At 35.3% G+C, this 21,691-nt stretch overlaps 3 protein-coding genes across 3 annotated transcripts; all 3 read left to right on the forward strand.

Moving 5' to 3' along the window:
• Nucleotides 1-310: 310 nt before the first annotated feature.
• Nucleotides 311-1,237, forward strand: LOC114221438 (olfactory receptor 4N5). Its single transcript, XM_028119561.2, has one exon. It carries the CDS (start codon nucleotides 311-313, stop codon nucleotides 1,235-1,237), a length of 927 nt encoding a protein of 308 aa, XP_027975362.1.
• Nucleotides 1,238-8,782: 7,545 nt separating this feature from the next.
• Nucleotides 8,783-10,816, forward strand: LOC114221318 (olfactory receptor 4K13-like). Its single transcript, XM_028119435.2, has 2 exons — nucleotides 8,783-8,799; nucleotides 9,895-10,816. The coding sequence occupies exons 1-2, from the start codon at nucleotides 8,783-8,785 to the stop codon at nucleotides 10,814-10,816; spliced, it is 939 nt and encodes a 312-aa protein (XP_027975236.2).
• Nucleotides 10,817-17,785: 6,969 nt separating this feature from the next.
• On the forward strand, nucleotides 17,786-18,724 carry LOC114221351 (olfactory receptor 4L1-like). Its single transcript, XM_028119467.2, has one exon. It carries the CDS (start codon nucleotides 17,786-17,788, stop codon nucleotides 18,722-18,724), a length of 939 nt encoding a protein of 312 aa, XP_027975268.2.
• Nucleotides 18,725-21,691: the final 2,967 nt, after the last annotated feature.

The following is a 21,691-nucleotide window of genomic DNA, read 5'->3' on the forward strand; positions in this document are numbered from 1 at the left end:
TTTTAATCAGGAAATTTTGACTATTCTTCAAGCAAAGTAGCCCAGATTCCTAGGGGAGCACAAGTATATAGAAGCACATGGTAAAATGGGAATGAGAGTGTGGTTATGAGAACAATGTCTTAGGGAGGGATCAAGAAATGGAGGGTAGAAAGGTCAGCTCAAAACATAAGACACTTACGGGACATGCATTTCTTTTTCAGCTAGGCAAGTTCTGGATGTGGTAAATGTATTTATCTGGAGAAGAGCTATGGAGTAGATGAAAAGGTGGTTATAACAGATAATACTTTGTTATTCTGCAGACAGAGGAGAGATGGAGAGGGAGAACAGCACAGTGGTGACAGAATTCATCCTCCTTGGTCTGACCCAGTCTCGACATGCTCAGCTCCTGGTCTTTGTGCTAGTCTTAGTTTTCTACCTCATCATCCTCCCTGGAAATTTCCTCATCATCCTCACCATCAGATCAGACCCTGGCCTCACAGCCCCCCTCTACTTCTTTCTGGGCAACTTGGCCTTCCTGGATGCATCCTATTCCTTCATTGTGGCTCCCAGGATGCTGGCGGACTTCCTCTCTGAGAAGAAAATAATCTCTTACGGAGGCTGCATCACTCAGCTCTTTTTCTTGCACTTCCTGGGGGCAGGGGAGATGTTTCTTCTTGTTGTGATGGCCTTTGACCGCTACATCGCCATCTGTCATCCTTTGCACTATTCTACTGTCATGAACCCTAGAGTCTGCTATGCCTTGCTGTTGGCTCTGTGGCTTGGGGGCTTTACTCATTCCATTGTACAAGCAGCCCTTATTCTCCGCTTGCCCTTCTGTGGCCCAAACCAGCTAGATAACTTCTTCTGTGATGTGCCGCAGGTCATCAAGCTGGCCTGCACAGACACTTTTGTGGTGGAGCTCCTGATGGTCTCCAACAGTGGCCTGCTCACCCTGCTGTGCTTCCTGGGACTTCTGGCCTCCTATGCGGTCATTCTCTGCCATGTGAAGGGACATTCCTCTGAAGGGAAGAATAAGGCTCTTTCCACATGTACCACACACATTATCATTGTGTTTCTGATGTTTGGACCTGCCATCTTCATTTATACTCGCCCATTCAGAGCCTTCCCAGCTGACAAAGTGGTTTCTCTCTTTCACACAGTCATCTTTCCTTTGATGAACCCTGTGATTTATACCCTTCGGAACCAGGAAGTGAAAGCTTCCATGAAGAAGTTACTGAGTCGTTGCATGGTTTGCTGAATGAAATAGAATGAGACAAGCAACAAAGGAGAAAATACAGTTGGAATTAATTAAACCACTTATTCATTAATGCACCAAATCATTCAGTCATTTTAGCAAATACTACATTTATTAAGTACTTGCAATTTTCAGGCACTATTCTAGCTATGTGAATAAGGCAGGTAAGATTCCAGGTCTCTTGGGGTTATATTCAGGTAGATAAACACAGATTAAACTATTAAATTGAAAACAACCCATAATATCCAAAAGAGATAGTGCTCTAAAGCAAATAAAAAATAGTGTTATGATAGAGTTTGACTGGGAGATGGTAGTTACTTTGCTTTTGTTTGTTAAGCAAGGTTTTTTAGAGTGGTGGTTAGCTGATATCCAGACAACCTGAAAGAAACACCCATGGAATTACACGGAGACAGAAAATTCTAGAAAGAGAGGATGACCAGTACAAAGGTACAAAGATCTTATGAATTGGTACATTTCAAGACCACAAAAAGGAATGTAGTAGCCTGTCAAAATGTTGATATATATAAATAAGTATGTACAAAATACTGTATAAAAAAATAGTATGATGTATTGTTGAGGTTGTGTGTGTATATATATGTGTGTGTATACATATATATATATATGTATATGTATATATATGTAAATGCATGACAATAGTCCTGTAAAATGAATGACATGTAATAGGATTATTATTAATATGATTGGATTAAAATTTGATTTTTTTTAAAGATTTTATTTATTTATTTGACAGAGAGAGAGCACAAGTAGGCAGAGCAGTAGACAGAGGAAGAGGGAGAAGCAGACTCCCCACCGAGCAGGGAGCCTGATGTGGGGCTTGATCCCAGGACTCCAGGATCATGACCTCAGCTGAAGGCAGACACTTAACCAACTGAGCCACCCAGGCACCCTAAAATTTGCTTTCTTGTCAGATGTTTTATATTTATATTTTTTCACATTTTCTGCTTCATTTTGGTTAATTGGAAAAGGCAAGGAAACAGATTCTTTCATAGAGTCTCCAGAAAGAAATGCAACTCTACCAACACTCTGAGTGTAGCCCAGTGAGACCTGGATCAGACTTCTGACTTAAAGAATTGTAAGATAATACATTTTTGCTGGGGCAACTGGGTGGCTCAGTTGTTAAGCGTCTGCCTTCAGCTCAGGTCATGATCCCAGGGTCCTGGGATCAAGCCCCACATCGGGCTCCCTGCTCTGCGGGAAGCCTGCTTCTCCCTCTCCCACTCCCCCTGCTTGTGTTCCCTCTCTCTCTCGCTATGTCTCTCTCTGTCAAATAAATAAATAAAATCTTTAAAAAAAAATTTTGCCATTTTAAGTCACTAAGTTTGTGGTAATTTGTTACAGTTAAAGAGTAAATTGATACAACACAGTCTGGTTAAATAGGAACATAGTAAAGTAGTTTTTCTTTCACTATCCTTTTACTTTTCATCTATATAGGCCTTTATTATTAATAATGGTTTCTTGTATGCAACATATATCTATTTAATACAATAATCTCTGCCTTTAAATAGGTTATTAGTTCCTTTATATATATCATAGACATGTTTCAGTTAAAATTGACAATGTTTTTATTTTATATTTGTTTCATTTGTTCTTTGTTCAGTTTTGTCTTTTTTATGTATTTTCTTGGATACTTGAATGTTACTTATATTTTCTTTCTACTTATTATTTAGTTAAATTTTTTCATATTAATAATCTTGACCTCTTATCTATCTTTTTCTTGAGGTTTTTAGTGTTTATTTTAGGGTTACAAATACATACTGAACATTTTACTGTATCACAGTCTAACATCAATATTATATCTTTCCAGGTATCATATAAGAAAGTTACAACAGTGTATTTCCATTCACTTTCTCTTGGCCCTGGTGTTTGTGTTGTTTTATATTAATGTCTACTATTATCTATTGAGATAATATAGTCAACAATATATTGTTATTATTTTTGCTGTGTATGGTCATTTACCTTTTAAAGAGATGTATATAATAAAAATTATTTTTATTCTCCTCATGCTTCATTTTGCATAGTGCTATTGCTATGTCTTCACGTTCACTAATCTTTTCTTCTTCAATGTCATCTCTGTAATACCATCCAGTGGATTTTTTTCACCTCAGAAATAGGATAGTTCATCTCCACATTACAATTTGGATTAAAAAAACAATCTTCCATGATCCTACTTAATCACTGTATAGTAGTAGTACTACCTCTTCAGGTGATCAAGGTAAATTACCCTTTACAAGATGGTAACACCTTTCTTTGCTTTTATGTCTCTGGGAAAGAAAATTGAAAAGTGATTGAGCTTGAGGTGAATAGAAATTTTACTGCATCACTGGTGAAAACATATTCCAGAATTTCTGGAAATAAAGAGCCTGAAGCTGTGGAAAAAGAAAGCATAAATTCTACATGTGTTTTACAGGGAATGAAGAATGGGGAATATCCTATAAAAACCTGCAGATTGTTCTTATTGGGAACAAATTACATACAATTCATTAAATAAGAGTGTACACTACATCCTAGAGGATGCCATCCCAAGATAGCAGGATACAATTTTAAAATTGTGCTGCTCTCTAGTCAGTCTTAGTATAAAAGAACACAAACATGAAGAACAGCTCCATCTCGACAGTCAGTTGAAGTTCTATGGTCACATGATCCATATCCTATGTGGGCACAGCAGAATGGCAGGAGCTGATTTCCAGCTCATATATAGCTCTCTGCTGCACATGGCATAGCCATGCTACATAATCTTATGAAACTACATTATGATTCTCCTATTAGGATATGGAAAACCTTATAAATGGCCTATTTCCCAGATTAGGTAACTTTAATACTGTAAAGTTTGCCTGGACATATGGCCCTAGTGGTAAGGCTCCTTACACTCTGTACTGTATCTGCTAACATGCCTTTCCTGAACTAAGTTCACAAAAACTAGAACCCTCATGTCAATCAATAAATAAGTAATATATACACGTTGGAATATACTGCCTCTAGAACCTGGAGAGGACTACCAGACATTATGCTTTCTTCTTAGTGGTATAGTGACTGAGGTACAAGATGCAATACTTTAACTTTTAAGCTGATATCTCAGCATACTTGCCCTATATAAACTCCCCAAAAATTCACAAATGTGGCAGGACCCTGCCATCTTCAATGAATGAGGTTTTGGTCCTCACACTTTATCCTTCACAGTACTTAATCTGGGAGGAAAAAATGTTGTTTTCCTTATGCCCTATCTTAGGAATATTGAAAATTTCACTTAACGTCCCTATAAGTAACTGTATATCACATGTCCTTGACTAAAATTGTTGGTCTGCTAGTAATCAACCATGATTACAGTGTTATAGTTAAATTAGATAGAGGTTTATTTTCTAGTGTAAAATAAATCATAGTATCTTAGTCCAATGTTTGTATAGTAGTATCACAGTATCACCAGAGACTCCAAAACCTCCTGTGTGTGTGGTCTTTTTAAAATAATTTGTCACAAAATGTCTGTAAAAATTCCACACACCACACTTGTATTCCAGAAAGACTGAGTAATAAAAGGATGTGTGCCATTATAGGTCCATTTTCCTTCCAATCCATTCTTTTTATTTCTATAAATTTGCTTTGTATTATAGGCAGCCCTTATCCATGAAGACTGCATTTCCAGGACTCTAGGTCACTTGACCTCCAGATAGTTACAAATGAGTGTCACTGTTAGATTAACATAGGGTAGGAGGAAAGGACAACAAAGAACACACACACACACACACACACACACACACACACACACACATTCACATTGCCTTAGCCCAAACATCTGCAGTACTTCTGTGGCTCACTCTGGAACTCAGCAACACTTCCATGGCTCTAGCTCTCCTAGTGAAAAGGGCCACAACACTTCTGACTTGTATATAAGCCATTATAACCAGAATAATGGTCTCCCAAAGAATTCCACACCCTAACCAGAGAACTTGTGAATATGTTACCTTACATGGCAAAAAGAACTTTGCAGATATGATTGTTTATAAACATTGAGATGGGGAGATTATCCTGGATGATCTGGGTGGACTCAATCCAATGCATGAGTATTTAAGAGCATTGAGCCTTTCATGGATCCAGAGAAAGAAAAAAGAATCCAGGAAGGATGAGACTTGAGGAGGCTTCAATGCACTCTTTCTGGCTTTGAAGAGGAAGAAGACATGACCAAGGAATATAGGCAATGCCTAACTAAAAATCAGCAAGGAAATGGAGATGATATTCTACAACCACCTGGAACTAAAGTTGGCCCATAGCCAGCATGACTTTGGAAGCAGTTTCACCCTCAAAGCTTCCAGTAAGGAATATTGCCCTGCCAACAACTTGATTGTATTTCAGTAAGACCAGTGTTGGATTTTGGACATACACAGCTATGAGATAATGAATTTGGTTGGCCTTCATGTTTATGGAAGTTTTTCAAGGGAGAAGAAGAAAATGAATACATGATCACACCCTTGGGCAATGGTATGACTGCATTTTCTTTTACCCCTCCAGCTTAGATGTGGTGGTAACTTCCAGCTGATGCTCATCTTTGCTTTCCCTGTTAGCAACTCAGATATTTTGTCACTTGAGTAATTGCTTAACATCCTTCTGTTTGTACAATATTTAACTGATAGCATTAAACTATAAGCATTTACAGTACTTAATATTAATATAAACACTCACACTTTTCCAATTAGACCTGAAAAAATATGGAGTTGGGGAGAGGGAAAAAGCATAACCCTCCCAGGAGTCAGCACCTATAAAGAATTTTCACCAAGTAGCTGCCTGATAATACTGTTTACTTTCATGGTATTGGCCACTTTTACTTGCAAGGAAGGCTGCACAATGTCATTTAATGAATTCAGGTGTCTGTTACTAATGAAGAATGGGAGAAGGCTACTCAGTAGTCTCTGGTACATGGTCTGGACTCATTGCTAAACTGGTGAGGAAAATGAAGAACTGTGATTGGCTCAGGGTAGCGAGATGCAGCTCTTTGCATGGCTTGGAGACTCCATGGAAGTGCACAGACACCTGATCCCGAGAAAATGAGCTTTCTTTTTCAAGAAAGAAGGAAAGGTCATGGTTGGGAAACTAACAAGTTCTGCCATAGCCAGTTATCATCACTGTTATGCAACATTGCTCTAAAATTCTAGTTAATGCAATAAAGCACAAGAAATGTATTAGAAAAAATATGTTATTAATGTTTGTAAATTATTTTATAAGTAACCTAAAACAAAGAAGACAATGAACTGGGAAAAAATTACAAATGATACCATTTACCACTTAAATATGTAAAAAATGGAAACAAGAGCATTAAAATCAATTATGATAAAGAAAAAGATCACATTAAGTAAAGCATCAAGGTAGAAAATAGGCAAAATTACTTATAACAAAAAATGAGTTACAAAAAAATGTGTTGATAATGAAGATGAGAAAATTTTATTGTGTCGTAAGTAGGCAGACAAATATTTAGAGGGACATAAAATCTTTTTGGATGAAAGACTCAATTTTGTAATTCTGTTCATTTTTTCTACATTTCTTATAAGTTTAATACTGTGATATTGAAATGTCAGTGGAACTTGCTTTAACTTTAGAAAATAAATCTAATTTAGAATAAAAGCATATGAAACTAGCCAAGAAAACTGAATGAATAAAGCAGTGAGGGCAGACTTGCCCTTCCATACATTAAATATACTGTAAACATAATGAGTAGTAAAATACATAATACCTCCTCAAAAATTATCAGGGAAGAAAAAGAGTAAATGAGCACACCTGAAGAAGAGCCTGATCTATCAGCAAATTTAAAAGGTTACAAAGAAAGCATAACAAATTCTTAGTGGAATGAATTATTATTTAATTGCAAAGATGAAAAATGATCTCACATTATCAATAAATTCTAGACAGGTTAGAGTTTAAATGTGAAAATTTCAGCCTTAATAAAATTTAGAATTAAAATAACCTAGAATATTTATATTTTCCTACATATCATATTTATCAATGCTTACTGTAGAAAACAAACTACAACAAAAGAATGAACATCATACAAAATTCTCATAATTCAACTCTAGTCCTCTTTCCACTGCCCACCTGAGTACTGAAAATTGTCTTTAAAGTATTATCAATATTATGGATGAAAAATGGTGTCTCGTTTCTGTAAAGTCAAAAGTGTATTTTAACATCCTAATTACTTTTTTACTACTAGTCTCTCAGGAATTTAAGACAATCAAATGAGTTTCCTCCTTTGTGCTTTCTACCAAGGGATACATTGATATACTGCTGTCTCTTGAAGTTCAGAGCAGAAAATAAAATCACTGGATGATGAAGATTAAGCATCCATTTCATACTGATGTGACTTCTGAAGTCCAAGTGCAAACCGGTAGGTTACATAATCCTGACCTGTCACTCTACCCTACATACCACATCTATCTCATTATTGTCATTAATAACCTTAAATGTGTACATAAGTGATAAGTACAAATGCCAAAAAGATAACTAAAGGGAGGGCTGAAAGGGGAAAATTAAACTGGAATATACCTGATTTTGTCACAACTGGAAAAAAATACAAAAATCAGAAACACTATACAAATGATTACTAAAAATTAAGATAATAGTGCAGCAAACCAGGCCAAGTAAATTATTCTCACAGAAAAGAAATCTAGGTATGTTCAAATTGTCTGGCTATCCTTATCAGGTTGAATGATTCTATTCTTTGAATTCTATGTAACAGAAAGATAGAGAAAATTCCTTTGTTATTTTTAGAAATGTAATATTTTAAGAGAAATAAATGACAGAAATGCAAAGATAAAGTGCCTGATTCATGACTTTGAAAATCATAGACTATCACCACTCATAAAATATTGATGCTATCATTATATTTGTTAATTATTAGAAAAACACATGAGAAAATTCAACTTTCCTATGGCAACAGTCTGAAAATGGCCAAGTAGTTAAACACTTTTAAGCTGAAAACAAATACAGAGATAGCATCTTGTCTAGGACTCTATCTCTGCCAGACCCATGTGCACCTGCAAATGTACTTATGCATACTTCAGACAAATACAGAAGGTCCAGGAGCTATATCTCAGGTAAAATCATTGTCTTACAGCAAGGGTATGAAGCACAAAGAAGAAATATACGTTCACATCTGTGAATGAGAACTAACAAAGATTTCCATTTTCAGTTCTATTTCCTTGTGAAAGAAGGAAGTTTTTATGCTACTCTGAATGATGATATCAAACATAATGGGAGATTCTGGGCCATTTACAATAACTGTGTGTCTTAGTGATAATAACTATATATAGAAAAGAGAATATGACTAAATGCTTATTATAGTTATCAAAATATACTATATTTTTAAAAAAAAATTCGAACTGTGTAACTAGAAGTTTAAAATGTACCCTGAAACCACGTATATTCTATTTTCTTTTCTGACAATCTGCATTAGGCCTGGGTCTAGGCTCTCATAAAAGCAAGGAAAGGACTGGAGATGAACAAGAAGCCTGGAATAAGACTGGAATAATAGCTAAAATCAGACAAATAATGAATGGCTTAAATAGGTGAATTTATATAGATTGAGCACTGACCTATTCCCTTTAAATGTGTGCATTTTTTTAATAGTCCATTTCACTTAGCAGAATCCACCTAAGGCAGTAACATAATATCCATGACTTTTTTCCATCCTTGACAAAGTTAAAGGTTAAAGGAACTTTAAGGAAAATAATTGTGAGGGTGGATAGGCCCAAGGAAGCTAAGTAACCCAAGATGGTACTCTGCTCAAACAATATATCATATTTAAAAATTTTTTAAGTCATGTTTACAAAGGTAAATGATTCACCTTACTCTTTACCCCTCACTAATAGAGAAAAGTGGAACAAGACTACAATGGTAAACTTCACTAGTCTTAATAATAGTGATTTAGGTGTTTCTATATATTCATGTATATGAAAACATACAACTTAAAAACAAATAGATAAAAATGTTTTTTTGATCCAATTTTGCAACAACTGGATAAGAATGCACAGATGGGATACACTTGATGTCTGACCAAATGAACTGAGGGGAAGATGCCTCCATGGGCTCAGTGCAAGCTTCCAAGGGGCTCAAACCCACCATTCATGAGATCATGACCTGAGCTGAAACCAAGAGCAAGATGCTTAACTGACTGAGCCACCCAGATGCCTCTAATATGGCAAGCTTTTTACTGCATACTGAGAATGTCACAAAAATGTGTCAGTAAATGCACTTCATGAAAAAGATAAAAATCTATTTTGCTGATGCCTTCCAAAACTCTTTTCTATCTTTCTAATAAGTTATGTGTTCATACACAATCTGATCTGCAGCTGAACAAGAAGGGAGAGGTTTTCTCAAATGTCCAACTGAACTTGCCCCTACTAACCAACACACACATTTCATTTAGTTGGCTCCATTCCCTCCACACTTTCTACTGCCATGTGGTCCTGTTGAAATATCTCCTGCAAAATACCTACAAACAGTCATATTACCAACAGAGTTGTTGCCTGCATATGAGACAGGATGTAAGTAAAGATCAGGTTTACTGATTTGTCAGTCCCTATGACATCCTGTTTCTTCCCTCTTCTAGGCAACCTCTGACAAACTCATACAAAAGGATGAATGGATCTCCTGGACAACAGATCAAGTGTTTCTGAGTTCATCTTGCTGGGACTTTCCAATTCTCAAGAAATTCAAATATTCTTTTTTGCAATCTTCCTTCTTGTCTATGTAGCCATCATAGTAGGAAACCTCCTCATTGTGATCTCTGTGATAGTTGACAACCATCTTCACTCCCCCATGTATTTCTTTCTGGCAAATTTATCATTTTTTGACTTATGTCTTTCTTCTGCTGCAACTCCCAAAGTGATTGCAGACTTCCTTAGAAAACGCAAGACCATCTCCTTGTGGGGCTGCATGGCCCAGGTGTTTTTTATGCACTTCTTTGGGGGTGGAGAGATGTCTCTTCTGATAGCTATGGCCATGGATAGGTATGTTGCCATATGCAAACCCTTGCAATATAAGACCATCATGAATTGCAGGGCACTCATTGTGTTTCTTCTGCTCTCATGGGCAACTGGGTTCATACATACCACCAGCCAGATGGTTTTCACTGTAGGTTTATCTTTCTGTGGTCCGAATGTTGTGGACAGCATTTTCTGTGACCTTCCCCTGATCATCAAGCTTGCCTGCACTGACACCTATATCCTAGAACTGCTCATAATTGCAAACAGTGGACTCCTGTCCCTAGTCTGCTTCATTCTCTTGCTCATATCCTACATTATTATGCTGGTCACCATCTGGCAGCACTCCTCCAGTGCATCCTCCAAGGCAATGTCCACACTATCTGCTCACATCACTGTGGTCACTCTCTTCTTTGGCCCTGCTATCTTCATCTATGCTTTCCCATTCAATAGTTACTCTGTAGATAAGTTTCTTTCTGTGTTTTACTCTATAATCACCCCCCTCCTTAATCCAATTATTTATACTCTGAGGAATCAGGAAATGAAAGCAGCCATTAAGAGACTCAGCAGCCAGCATCTTGGTTCCTGGCTCACTTCCTAAGTAATGTCTATAACAACTGATTTTTTTGTGTTCTCTGCCTTTTGGGGATTTTGAGTCTTACATATTCATTGGAATAATTAAAATGAAAATATTAATACTATCTATTTGCTTCTCTCAAAATTCATGCAATTATTAAGGTCAGTTTTATTAAAAATCTAATGGAAAATGTTCATAGCACAGATCCAATATGTAAATAGGTGTGTATTCATTCCTTCCTTGTCTTAGAATTTAGAGAAAAAGGGGTGCCTGGTGGCTCAGATGGTTTAGTATCTGCCTTTGTCTCAGGTCATGATCCCAGGGTCCTGGGATTGAGCCCCACATCAGGCTTCCTGCTCAGTGGGGAGTCTGCTTCTCCCTCTGCCTCTGCTGCTCCCCTCTGTCTCCCCTCCACTTGTGCTCTCTCTCTCTCAAATGAATAAATAAAATCTTTAAAAAAAAGAATTCAGAGAAACAATCCTGATGAATGTTTAAAATACACAAGCATATGTCTTCTTACAAAAATTTTATAAAGTTTTAATGACTCAGTATGTAAAAATAGGTAATTTTAGGAAGATAGCACACTATATGGTATTTAGTATCAATTTTTATTTCTGAAGTTATATTAAGTAACTTAATAGGTGTTCAAATATCTATCAATATTTGTCAACCATATGGGTCTTCACAGAGGGGTTGTGATTTGATTAAGGATAAGAATACTTTCTCACTATATAGCCTCAATACATTAATTATCTTTAGTAGAATGTAAAAATATGCCTAAAAATAAATATTTCCAACATATCTTTGAGTACTCAAATAGTTTTCTAAGAATCAATATCAACTGAAATATTAAAGATTAAAACCATGAACTGCTTAGTGTAGCTTGCTCTATCAGATTGCATGAACACTCAATGCTTTTTCAACTGAATTTCATCATTCATGAAACATTAAAAAAATATTACTGAATGGAGCACTGGGTGTTATACGCAAACAACGAATCATGGAACACTGCATCAAAAACTAATGATGTAATGTATGGTGATTAACATAACATAATAAAAAAAAGAAAAAATATTACTAGGTACCAATCATTTCCAAATCAATACAGATACGGTTATGGATACAGACCTGGTCCCTGTTCCAGAGAGAGTAACCAAAGGTCTCTATGTTAGGCGTGGTGGTCTAGAAGACTACGTTAAGGGGAGACATTTATATGAACGCATTAAGAAAGCTCTAGAATTAGACATTTAAGCAGGGAAAAGAGCATTCCAGGCAAAAGGCCAGTGTACCTAGACATTGTTAGGTGAGAAAGATTTTGTATAAGTATTAAAGAGAGACCTTGGTGAAGGAGATTGATGAATAAAAGGGAGAAGATCTATGGTGAGATTTTACAGAAAGGAAAAGACCAGAGTTTTCAGGCTAGTGGATTCCTTTTTATTATCAATACAAAGCTATTAATGTATTTTGATAAAGGGAAAGATGGGATCCCATATATATTACAGTTTGGTATATCTCTGTCCTTTTAAGTAGAGAATATAATGTAGCAAAAGTAAAAGTAGAGGGAATAGTTAGTGGACTACTTCAGATAGTAAGCCTGAGTTTATTAAATAATACAATAATAATACATAAAATAATATATAATACATGCGTTTGTGGAAACTGTAAAGACTTCCAAAGGCAAATAGAAAACCTAAAATTATTTGAACATCTTGGGGACCATCTCTTTTGATGCCTTTAAAAAATTTTTTAAATGTCTGTTTTAAAAGCATTTTAATATTTTTTGTTTTTTTTAATATGAAACTTTGTATTTGAGCATAGTTGAAATACATATTACATTAGTTTCAGGTGTACAACATTGTGATTTGATAAATTTATACATTAGGCTATGCTCACCAGAAGTGTAGCTCCTTCTGTCACCATACAACAGTATTATATTACTGACTATATTCCTGATGCTGTGCCTCTCACTCCTGTGACTTGTTCCTTCCCTAACTATATGCCTGTATGTCCCATTCACCTTCACCTATTTTGCCCATCTCCCCACCTGCTTCACCTCTGGCAACCATCAGTTTGTTCTCTGTATTTATATGTCTAATTCTGCTTTTTATTTTTTAAATTCATTTGTTTTGTTTTTTAGATTCCACATATGAGTGAAATTATATGGTATTTGTCTCTCTCTGACTCATTTCACTTAACATAATACCCTCTAGGTCCATCCATGCTGTTGCAAATGGCAAGACTTTATTCTCTTTTATGGCTGAGTAATATTCCATTGTGTATATATACCATATCTTCCTTATCCATTCATCTAGTGATGGACACTTTGTTTGCTTCCATATCTTGACTGTTGTAAATAATGTTGTAATAAATGTAGTGGTGCATATATCTTCTCAAATTAGTGTTTTCGTTTTCTTTGGTTAAATACTCAGCAGGGGAATTACTGGATCATATTGTAATTCTTTTTTTAATTTTTTGAGGAATCTCCATACTGTTTTCCTCAGTGGCTGTACCAATTGCATTTTCACCAACAGAGCACAACTTTATCTTTAAGTCCTCACCAACACTTGCTATGTCTTGTCTTTTTGATTCTAGCCATTCTGACAAGTGCAAGGTTAAGATATGTCATTTTGGTTTTGATTTGCATTTCCCTGGTGATTAGTCATTTCAGGCATCTTTGCATGAGTCTGTTGACCATCTGTATGGCTTCTTTGGAAAAATGTCTATTCAGGTCCTCTGCCTATTTTTAATTCAATTGTTTGTTTTTTTGGTGTTGAGCTGTATAAATTTTTTATATATTTTGGATATCAACCCCTTCTTGGATATATCACTCCCAAATATTCAGTAGGCTACCTTTTTGTATTGCTGATGGTGTCCTTTGCTGTGCAAAAGCTTTACAATGTACCTTGAATATCAAACTTACATATTTTCCCTCCTTATCCCCTTCTTTATCCTTTTTAAGTATATTTGTCCTACTTTGATTTGGCCCTAGACCATGTGTTCCTAACAGTTCAACTTTCTGGGGCGCCTAGGTGACTTAGTCGTTTCGTGTCTGCCTTTGGCTCAGGTCATGATCCCAGGGTCCTGGGATTGAGCCCTGCATCAGGCTCCCTGCTCCACGGGGAGCCTGCTTCTCCCTCTCCCACTCCCCCTGCTTGTGTTCCTGCTCTCGCTATCTCTCTCTCTGTCAAATAAGTAAATAAAATCTTTAAAAAAAAAAAACAGTTCAACTTTCTTCCGAAAAATTCTATGTGTACATTCCTTACCAACTGGTTTGGGTAATCGAGTCAGAGCACCCAATATTGTTCTAATATTATCCTTCTGATTTCTATATTTAAGAATCTTCTTCTTGCAAACATCTCCTTAAATGCCACATTAAACCATGGCATATATTTCCTCACCATAAATATTTTTTTAAAGATTTTATTTATTTTTTTATTTGATGGAGAGAGTGTGCAGGAGAGGGGCAGCAGGAGAGGAAAAAGCAGACTCCCTGCTGAGTGGGGAGCCCAAGGCGGGGCTGGCTCCTAGGACCCTGGGATCATGACCTGAGTTGAAGATAGACACTTAACTGCCTGAGCCACCCAAGCACCTCATCCATATATATTTTTTAAAGGTTTATTTTTCATGGCAATTCTAATTGCTAGTGGCTATATAAGGAACTAAATTTTTAAAAAATTCTGGGGTTCAATTAAAAAGTATGAGAACTCTATTAACAATGTCTGCTATGGGCTTTGGAAAGGAATGTGGCACCACATTTATCATATATCTACTACCCTCACTTTCTTGTAACCTTTTCATGAAGATTTTAATCAGAGCAACATGGAATATTTATATATAAGAATAAATACAAAAAAATTTCTGTAGCATATGAACTCATCTGCAATCATATATTGTTATGGCTCTTAACCTTTAGAATTTTACTTGCTTAACTGAATTGTTTTATAAAGGTTTTGCTACAGATCTTTCTTAATACTTTTGAGTCATCATGAAGTCCTATATAATTATAAAGGGCTAGCAAAATTCTGTATCTTTAGAATGGTTGATTGCAAAAATCCACTAAGTAATCATTTATTGATTACCATGGTGAAAGAATCCTCTGCTTGCTTGCTCAAACTCTCTCCTCTCTCTCCCTTTACATGGTAAAAGGAGATCTGTCTCTGTTAAGAACTGTTCTATGCCATGAATTTCCTTACATGCCTTGTTCAATGTGGGCACTATTCTAATTTTACTTGAATGCATTCAATTACCAAATTAATCATAAATATTCAGACTGATGTAATCAAAATGATAGAATTATAATTTCCTCAAGTCTATCATCTATAATAGATCCATTTTCTATAAATGTGCTCATCCTGGCCCAACCAAAACACTTGAGTTAGTGCAAAGCACTTACTAGAGAAAGTTCACATGGCTGATAGACTTGGTGAATTCATAATCCACTTAAATAATGAGAGTAAGTCCTTGTTCTGAACTCTAGGGAACACTAGAATGTTTATTTTAATAATTCCCTTTGGGGGTGGATCACCAGTCAGCACCTTATGTATATGATTTTGTCTTTTTTTTTTACCTGCAAATAACTGTCATACATATTCATGGGGTAAAAAAGATAAACAATATACATACAGGATCTCACATTGTCTGCATGTCTTTGAAGAGGTCACTCCTCAGCTAGAACTGGTAGGTTTAAATATCAGTATTAATCAGTATTAATAACAAACTGCAACTGTACACTTTAATAAAAGAAATGTCAAGTTGTCATAATACATGATTTCACTTATCATAACAGAATTGTATCCATCTATATGCTGGATATATTTTATGAAAGGGCTTATAAATCTTCAAAAAAAGGCTAAATTAATAAATATAAATGTTTGCTTTTAATTTTCCAATTTTCCAAATTAAACTAAAAAATTACTTTTCTAATTCTGATTTTCTTCTGTTAGTATTTTGAGACTGATGACTGCATAGTTTCAAAGCTATGAATAACTAGTATGTAGGCTCAATTACTGCATGAAATATGTACCAATGATATTAAATCTTTATAATGAAGACAACTAGGTAATTATATCATTTATATTTCATAGAGAAAAATGCTTTCATTAACACTGTCTTGTTTACCAAGTCTTCCATAGTGGTTCTTCTGTGGTTCTCACTGATTTGAGTATCCTTACATCAACAGAAAATGAGATAATGCTAAAGATAGAATTATGTGAATGCACATACGTAAGACCTATATGTATTCAATGAAATATACAAATATATTCCATATATGTTACCCTGGGGTCTCATAACAATCTGTGAGGTAGTAGTGTAGGTATCATTTCATTTTCATGGAAAAAAAATCAATGTTCAAAAGTTAAGAGTATATTCCTCCAGTAAATGCTGAGGCCAGGACTAGTATTTAAAACTTCATTCTTGATTCAGTGTTTTTTTTTTTAATTCTGATAGTTAAGCTAAATATTTCATGAACTATTAAGCCAAAAAAATGGAAATTCAGAGTAGATTTTCCGCATTCTGTTTTGGTGCTCCAGGACTAGAACGTGGTGTAAGTATGTGCTTTTATGACTGTATGTATGAGTCTAGTTCTGTGTGTTTGGTGTACATAACTAACAGTTTGGTTTTTTTTTTAAGGAAGAAAAGAAACGGGGAAAAAAGCTAGGAGCAAAAGATCTGAATCATAATGAAAAGTAGATAAACGTGAGCCAACAGTATCAGGTCAATCTGGAAATATATACAGAGTTCAAGTGTATAAGCCAAGGTAAGAGTCAAGTCAGTCTGCACACAAGTATGATACTGTGTCAGAGGAAAGCACTAGGTACAAAGATGATAAGCATTTAGGAGCCAAGGAAACATAAAAACTATTTGTTAAACGTTTGTTGGTTGTTCAGAGACCAACTATACACACAGTGTAAAGGGACAAGAAAGAAAACTCCAGTCAAGAACCCAGCAACAATAGATTCAGAAGAACAGGCAAAAAGGCTCAGCAATGGAGGTCATGAGTTTTGTTCAGAAATCAAAGTATTAGATACACAGCACTATTCAGAAGAAGGAGGAAGAGGAGGAGGGCAACAATGATGAGGACAAAGGATGATGAGGGGAGGAAGGAAGAAAGAAGAATAAAAGAAATAAGGAAGGAAGAAAGAATAAAAGAAAGAAGGGAAGGAGTGAGGAAGGAAAGAAAGGAGGGGGAGAGAAAAAGAAAGAAAGAAGTAAAGAAAGAAACTGGGACACTGAGAAACATTTACGGTCTTGTCCTGAAACTTCCTAGGAAGGTTGTTTTATTATAATTTTGGGGACAATAAGAAATAAGTGAAATCATTGGTACAACTCTTTAGGATAAAAGAGAGGGGAGGGACACCTGGGTGGCTCAGTTGGTTAAGCATCTGCCTTCTCAGGGTCCTGGGATCAAGTCCCGCATCAGGCTCCTTGCTGAGCAGGGAGCCCACTTCTCCCTCTCTTTCTCCCTCTGACTAATAAAAAATAAAATCTTAAAGAGGGGGGGTGATAATACAGTATAGCTGATAGAGAAATTACCCTAAAGCAATTTGCTGAAAAGTATACCAACTTCCATGCACCTGAGTATTTTAAATTAGGGAGGGGAAAAGAGGCAAAAGATCAAATCATTTGACTAATGGTCATTTGGCTCTTTTACTCATTGGCCTATTGAATTCGTGGTTCATAAACTCATAAACTCATGATAGAAATGAGAAATCACTGTGGAGATGCACTCTATGCCTGCAAACTCTGCTTACAAATTTGTACAATGAATTTCTTATCTTTTGTGCCTTTCTGGCTGAAAATAAATTTGTTAATGTGAATGTTGCTTTAATTAATAAATTAAATGTATTTTTCAGAAATGTTCATCTTTTCTCTTTCTATAGGAATCAAATACTTTCATATGTCTATATCTTCAAAACTCTCACAGTTTAAGTTATCACTTTTTCCAGATTTTCTACATTTTAATGACTTTCTGAAAACCCCTACATAGACTAGATGGATATGATGAATAACTCAATATCTGAGTTTGTATTGTTAGGACTCACCAACACTTGGGAACTTGAGATTTTCTTTTTTTTCGTATTTTCATTGGCCTATGCAGTGACTGTGGCAGGAAACCTTCTCATCGTGGCCACCATAGCCTTTGACTCACTTCTGTACTCCACACCAATGTACTTCCTCCTTGGAAATCTCTCCTTCCTGGATATGTCTATTTCCACAATCACAACCCCTAAGATGGTCACAGATTTCCTCAGGGAGAATAAAACTATACCTTTGTGGGGCTGTATGGCTCAGATGTTCTTCCTCCACTTTTTAGGCGGCAGTGAGATGACTCTTCTCATAGTTATGGCTGTTGATCGGTATATTGCAATATGCAAACCTCTTCACTACACATCCATCATGAATCGCCGGGTCCTCGTGGGCTCTGTGCTGCTATCATGGGTTGTTGGTTTTGTGCATACGATAAGCCAGATGGTTTTTACTATCACCTTGCCCTTCTGTGGCCCCAATGTAGTGGACAATATTTTTTGTGACCTTCCTCTAGTTCTAAAACTTGCCTGCACTGAGACCTATGTTCTGGAGTTACTGGTAATTGCTGACAGTGGTCTGTTGTCTTTCATCTGCTTCACACTCCTGCTCATTTCCTATACTGTCATTCTGGTAACCGTCCAACATCAATCCTCTGGTGGACTCTCCAAGGCTCTGTCCACATTGTCTGCTCACATTACTGTGGTCACTCTGTTTTTTGGGCCATGTATCTTCATTTATACTTGGCCATTCAGTAGTTTTTCAGGGGATAAATTTCTTTCTGTGTTTTATTCAGTTATCACACCCTTACTGAACCCCATTATTTACACTCTGAGGAACCAGGAAATGAAAGCAGCCATGAGTAGACTGAGGACCCAACACATCAGATCCAGACAGGCCTTCTAGGAAACAATCATGATGATGAAGCTTTTTAGTGCAAAACCCATGTACAATACATCTCAGAATAAGTTGATATTAATTCATTTTGTTTGTAAATTTTTTTAAATATTCATAATATATATTGAAATTATCAAATGTTCCATCATTACATTTCTATAACATGTTTGGTGTTATTGGAAGAATGATTATTTTAATTAACATTCAATTCAGTTAGGGTTAATACTTTTTAATGTAATAAAGAATTAAACAGAAAAAAACTGACTCACAAACTATAGCTGGAAACCGAGAAAGGTCCAAGACTAAATTTCATTAAATAAAGAGGAATCAAAAAGGAATTTATTTATCTATTTTTAATTCAGAATTAGGGGACTTTCAACTAAATTATCTAGCTGACTAAGTGTGCATGTAATTATATGAACTCTTATAAATTCCTAAACACACACACATAAACTCACAGTTTTGTGGATCCTAATATGTGTAAGGATTATTTTTTAACAAGGCAAACAGACTAGTTTATATGAGTAGATAGATCTAAGTGTCATTTACTCAAAAGAAACACATATTTCTTTCTTAAAAAAATAAAAATTCCACCTAACATATATATTACACACAGCTCATTTTACCTCATTCCTTCCTTCATGTTTGTATACATATTTGTTCTCATGTATCTCTCAAGAATCAAGTAAGAGCATTACTATTATGTTAATCCCCATGGAAAAGGGAAAATGAAGAAGCCCCTATATATTCCAGGCAATCACATCACAACAAAACAGGAAGTATTCAAGCTGCCTACCTTGTGTAAAGTGTATTAAGTTAAAATGTTTCATCTATGGTTCATGGGTATTAGAATAAAAAGACATTGTATGGCCTCTTAGATATCAAATTCAAATGCCCTGTTCTCTCCCAAACACTCAGGAACCTTTTTATAGGCTTTTATTCAATACTTTTTCATCATTGCCTCTTAAGCGATATGTGTAATATAGTAATTATAGACTAAAGGATACTTTAAAGATGTATTCGTAGCCATATGTGCATCATATATCTTAGTCTAAAATTTTATTTTAAAAAACACATTGAAGAGGATAGGAACTGGGTCCCTAAGGATCATTGGGCATATATATATTTGTATCTATTTCTTATGAATTAATTCAATCATAGAATTAAGTGTAGACATTGATATAACATGTAGCTTTATCAAATTTAACACTTTGCCACATTTATTTCAGATTATTTTACTACAAAATGGATTATTAGTGATAATAAAGACTCCTAAGCAACCATCTACACCTAGTTATTTTATTGTAGCAAAGATCAACTCCAGTATCATTCCTTTGTATGTTTTTAAAAATTATTTCCCTCATTTTTCATATATTGTATATAAAAACATCTTGTGTGTTTTTAACTTGTGTGTTTTTACATGGAATCCATGTAAATGTTATTATTCTAAAATATATTTTTTTACTCAGTTTAATGTTTTAATGACTTATCTGTTTAAATATGTGCTTCTCTGGTTCATTTTTTATTGTGGTTAAAAGCATATAACATTTTAAATATTTTTAAGTGTACAGTATTGTTAAGTGTACAGCTTATTGTGCAACAGATTTCTAGAATTTTTCATCTTGCAAAACTAAAACTCTATCCTCATTTACAAAAAACTCCCCCTTCCACCTATTGTTAGTTCCTGCCAATCACCATTCCACCTTCTAAGAGTTTGACTACTTTAGATTTATATAACTGAATCATGCAGTATTTGTCATTATGTGACTGGTTTATTTCACTTAGCATAATGTCTTCAAATTTTAACCATATGGTAGCATGTAACAGGATTTTTTTCTTTTTTAAGGCTGAATACTGGTCCATTGTAGGTATATGCCACATTTTCTTTATCCATTCATCCACTGATGGACATTTAGGTTGCTTCCTCCTCTTAGCTGTTGTGAATAATGCTGCAACAAACATGAGTATGTAATATGTCTTCAAGATCCTGTTTTCAATTCTTTTAGATATATACCCAGAAGCCAGATTGCTATATCATATGGCAATTCTGTTTTTAATTTTTTGAGGAACCTCCATAATTTTCCAGAGCAGCTCCACCATTTACATTCCTACCTACAGTGCAAAAGTTTCCAGTTCTTCCACATCTCCATATCCCTGCCAGCACTTGTTATTTTCTGGATTCTTTTTGTTTTTGTTTTGATAGTGGCCACCCTAACAGGTGTGGTTTTGAGTTGCATTTCCCTGATAATGAGTGATGTTGGGCATTTTTTCATATGCTTGTGGGTCATTTGTGTATTTTCCTTGGATAAATGTCTATTCAAGTCCTTTGCCCATTAAACTGTTTGGTTTTTGTTGTTAAATTGTAGAAGTTCTTTATACATTCTGGATATTAACCCTTCTTATTATAATTTATTTGAATACAGTTGACACTCAGTGTTAAATTAATTTCAGGTGTACAATATAGTAATTCAACAAGTCTATACTATGCTCACCACTGTGTAGCTGCTATCTGTCACCACACAGCACTATCATAATACCACTGACTATATTCCCTATGCTGTACCTTTCATTCTTGTGACTTACTCATTCCATAACTGAAGGCCTGTATCTCCCACTCCCCTTCATCCATTTTGCCCAACCCTCCAATACCCTTCCCTCTGGCAAATATTGGTTTGTTCTCTGGATTTATAGGTCTAATTCTGCTTTTTGTTTGTTTATTCATTTATTTTTCAATATTAACTGTTCATCAGATGATTCGCAAATACTTTCTTCCATTCTATAGCTTGCCTTTTCACTATATTTATTATATGAATTGAAAATATCTTCACTCTTATAGATTATATTAATCTTTGTGCAGTTTATAAATACACAAAATTTAAAATAGTTACATTTAATTACCTTTTCTTTAGGTTTGTGATTTTGTCTCTTATGTAATACATCTTTACAACTGATTGCCCAAAATATTGTCTTCTCTTT

The sequence above is a fragment of the Eumetopias jubatus genome, unplaced genomic scaffold (assembly GCF_037043125.1).
Source record: "Eumetopias jubatus isolate StellerSeaLion01/CBP00866 unplaced genomic scaffold, mEumJub1_p1.0 scaffold_7, whole genome shotgun sequence".
Lineage (NCBI taxonomy): Eukaryota > Metazoa > Chordata > Mammalia > Carnivora > Otariidae > Eumetopias > Eumetopias jubatus.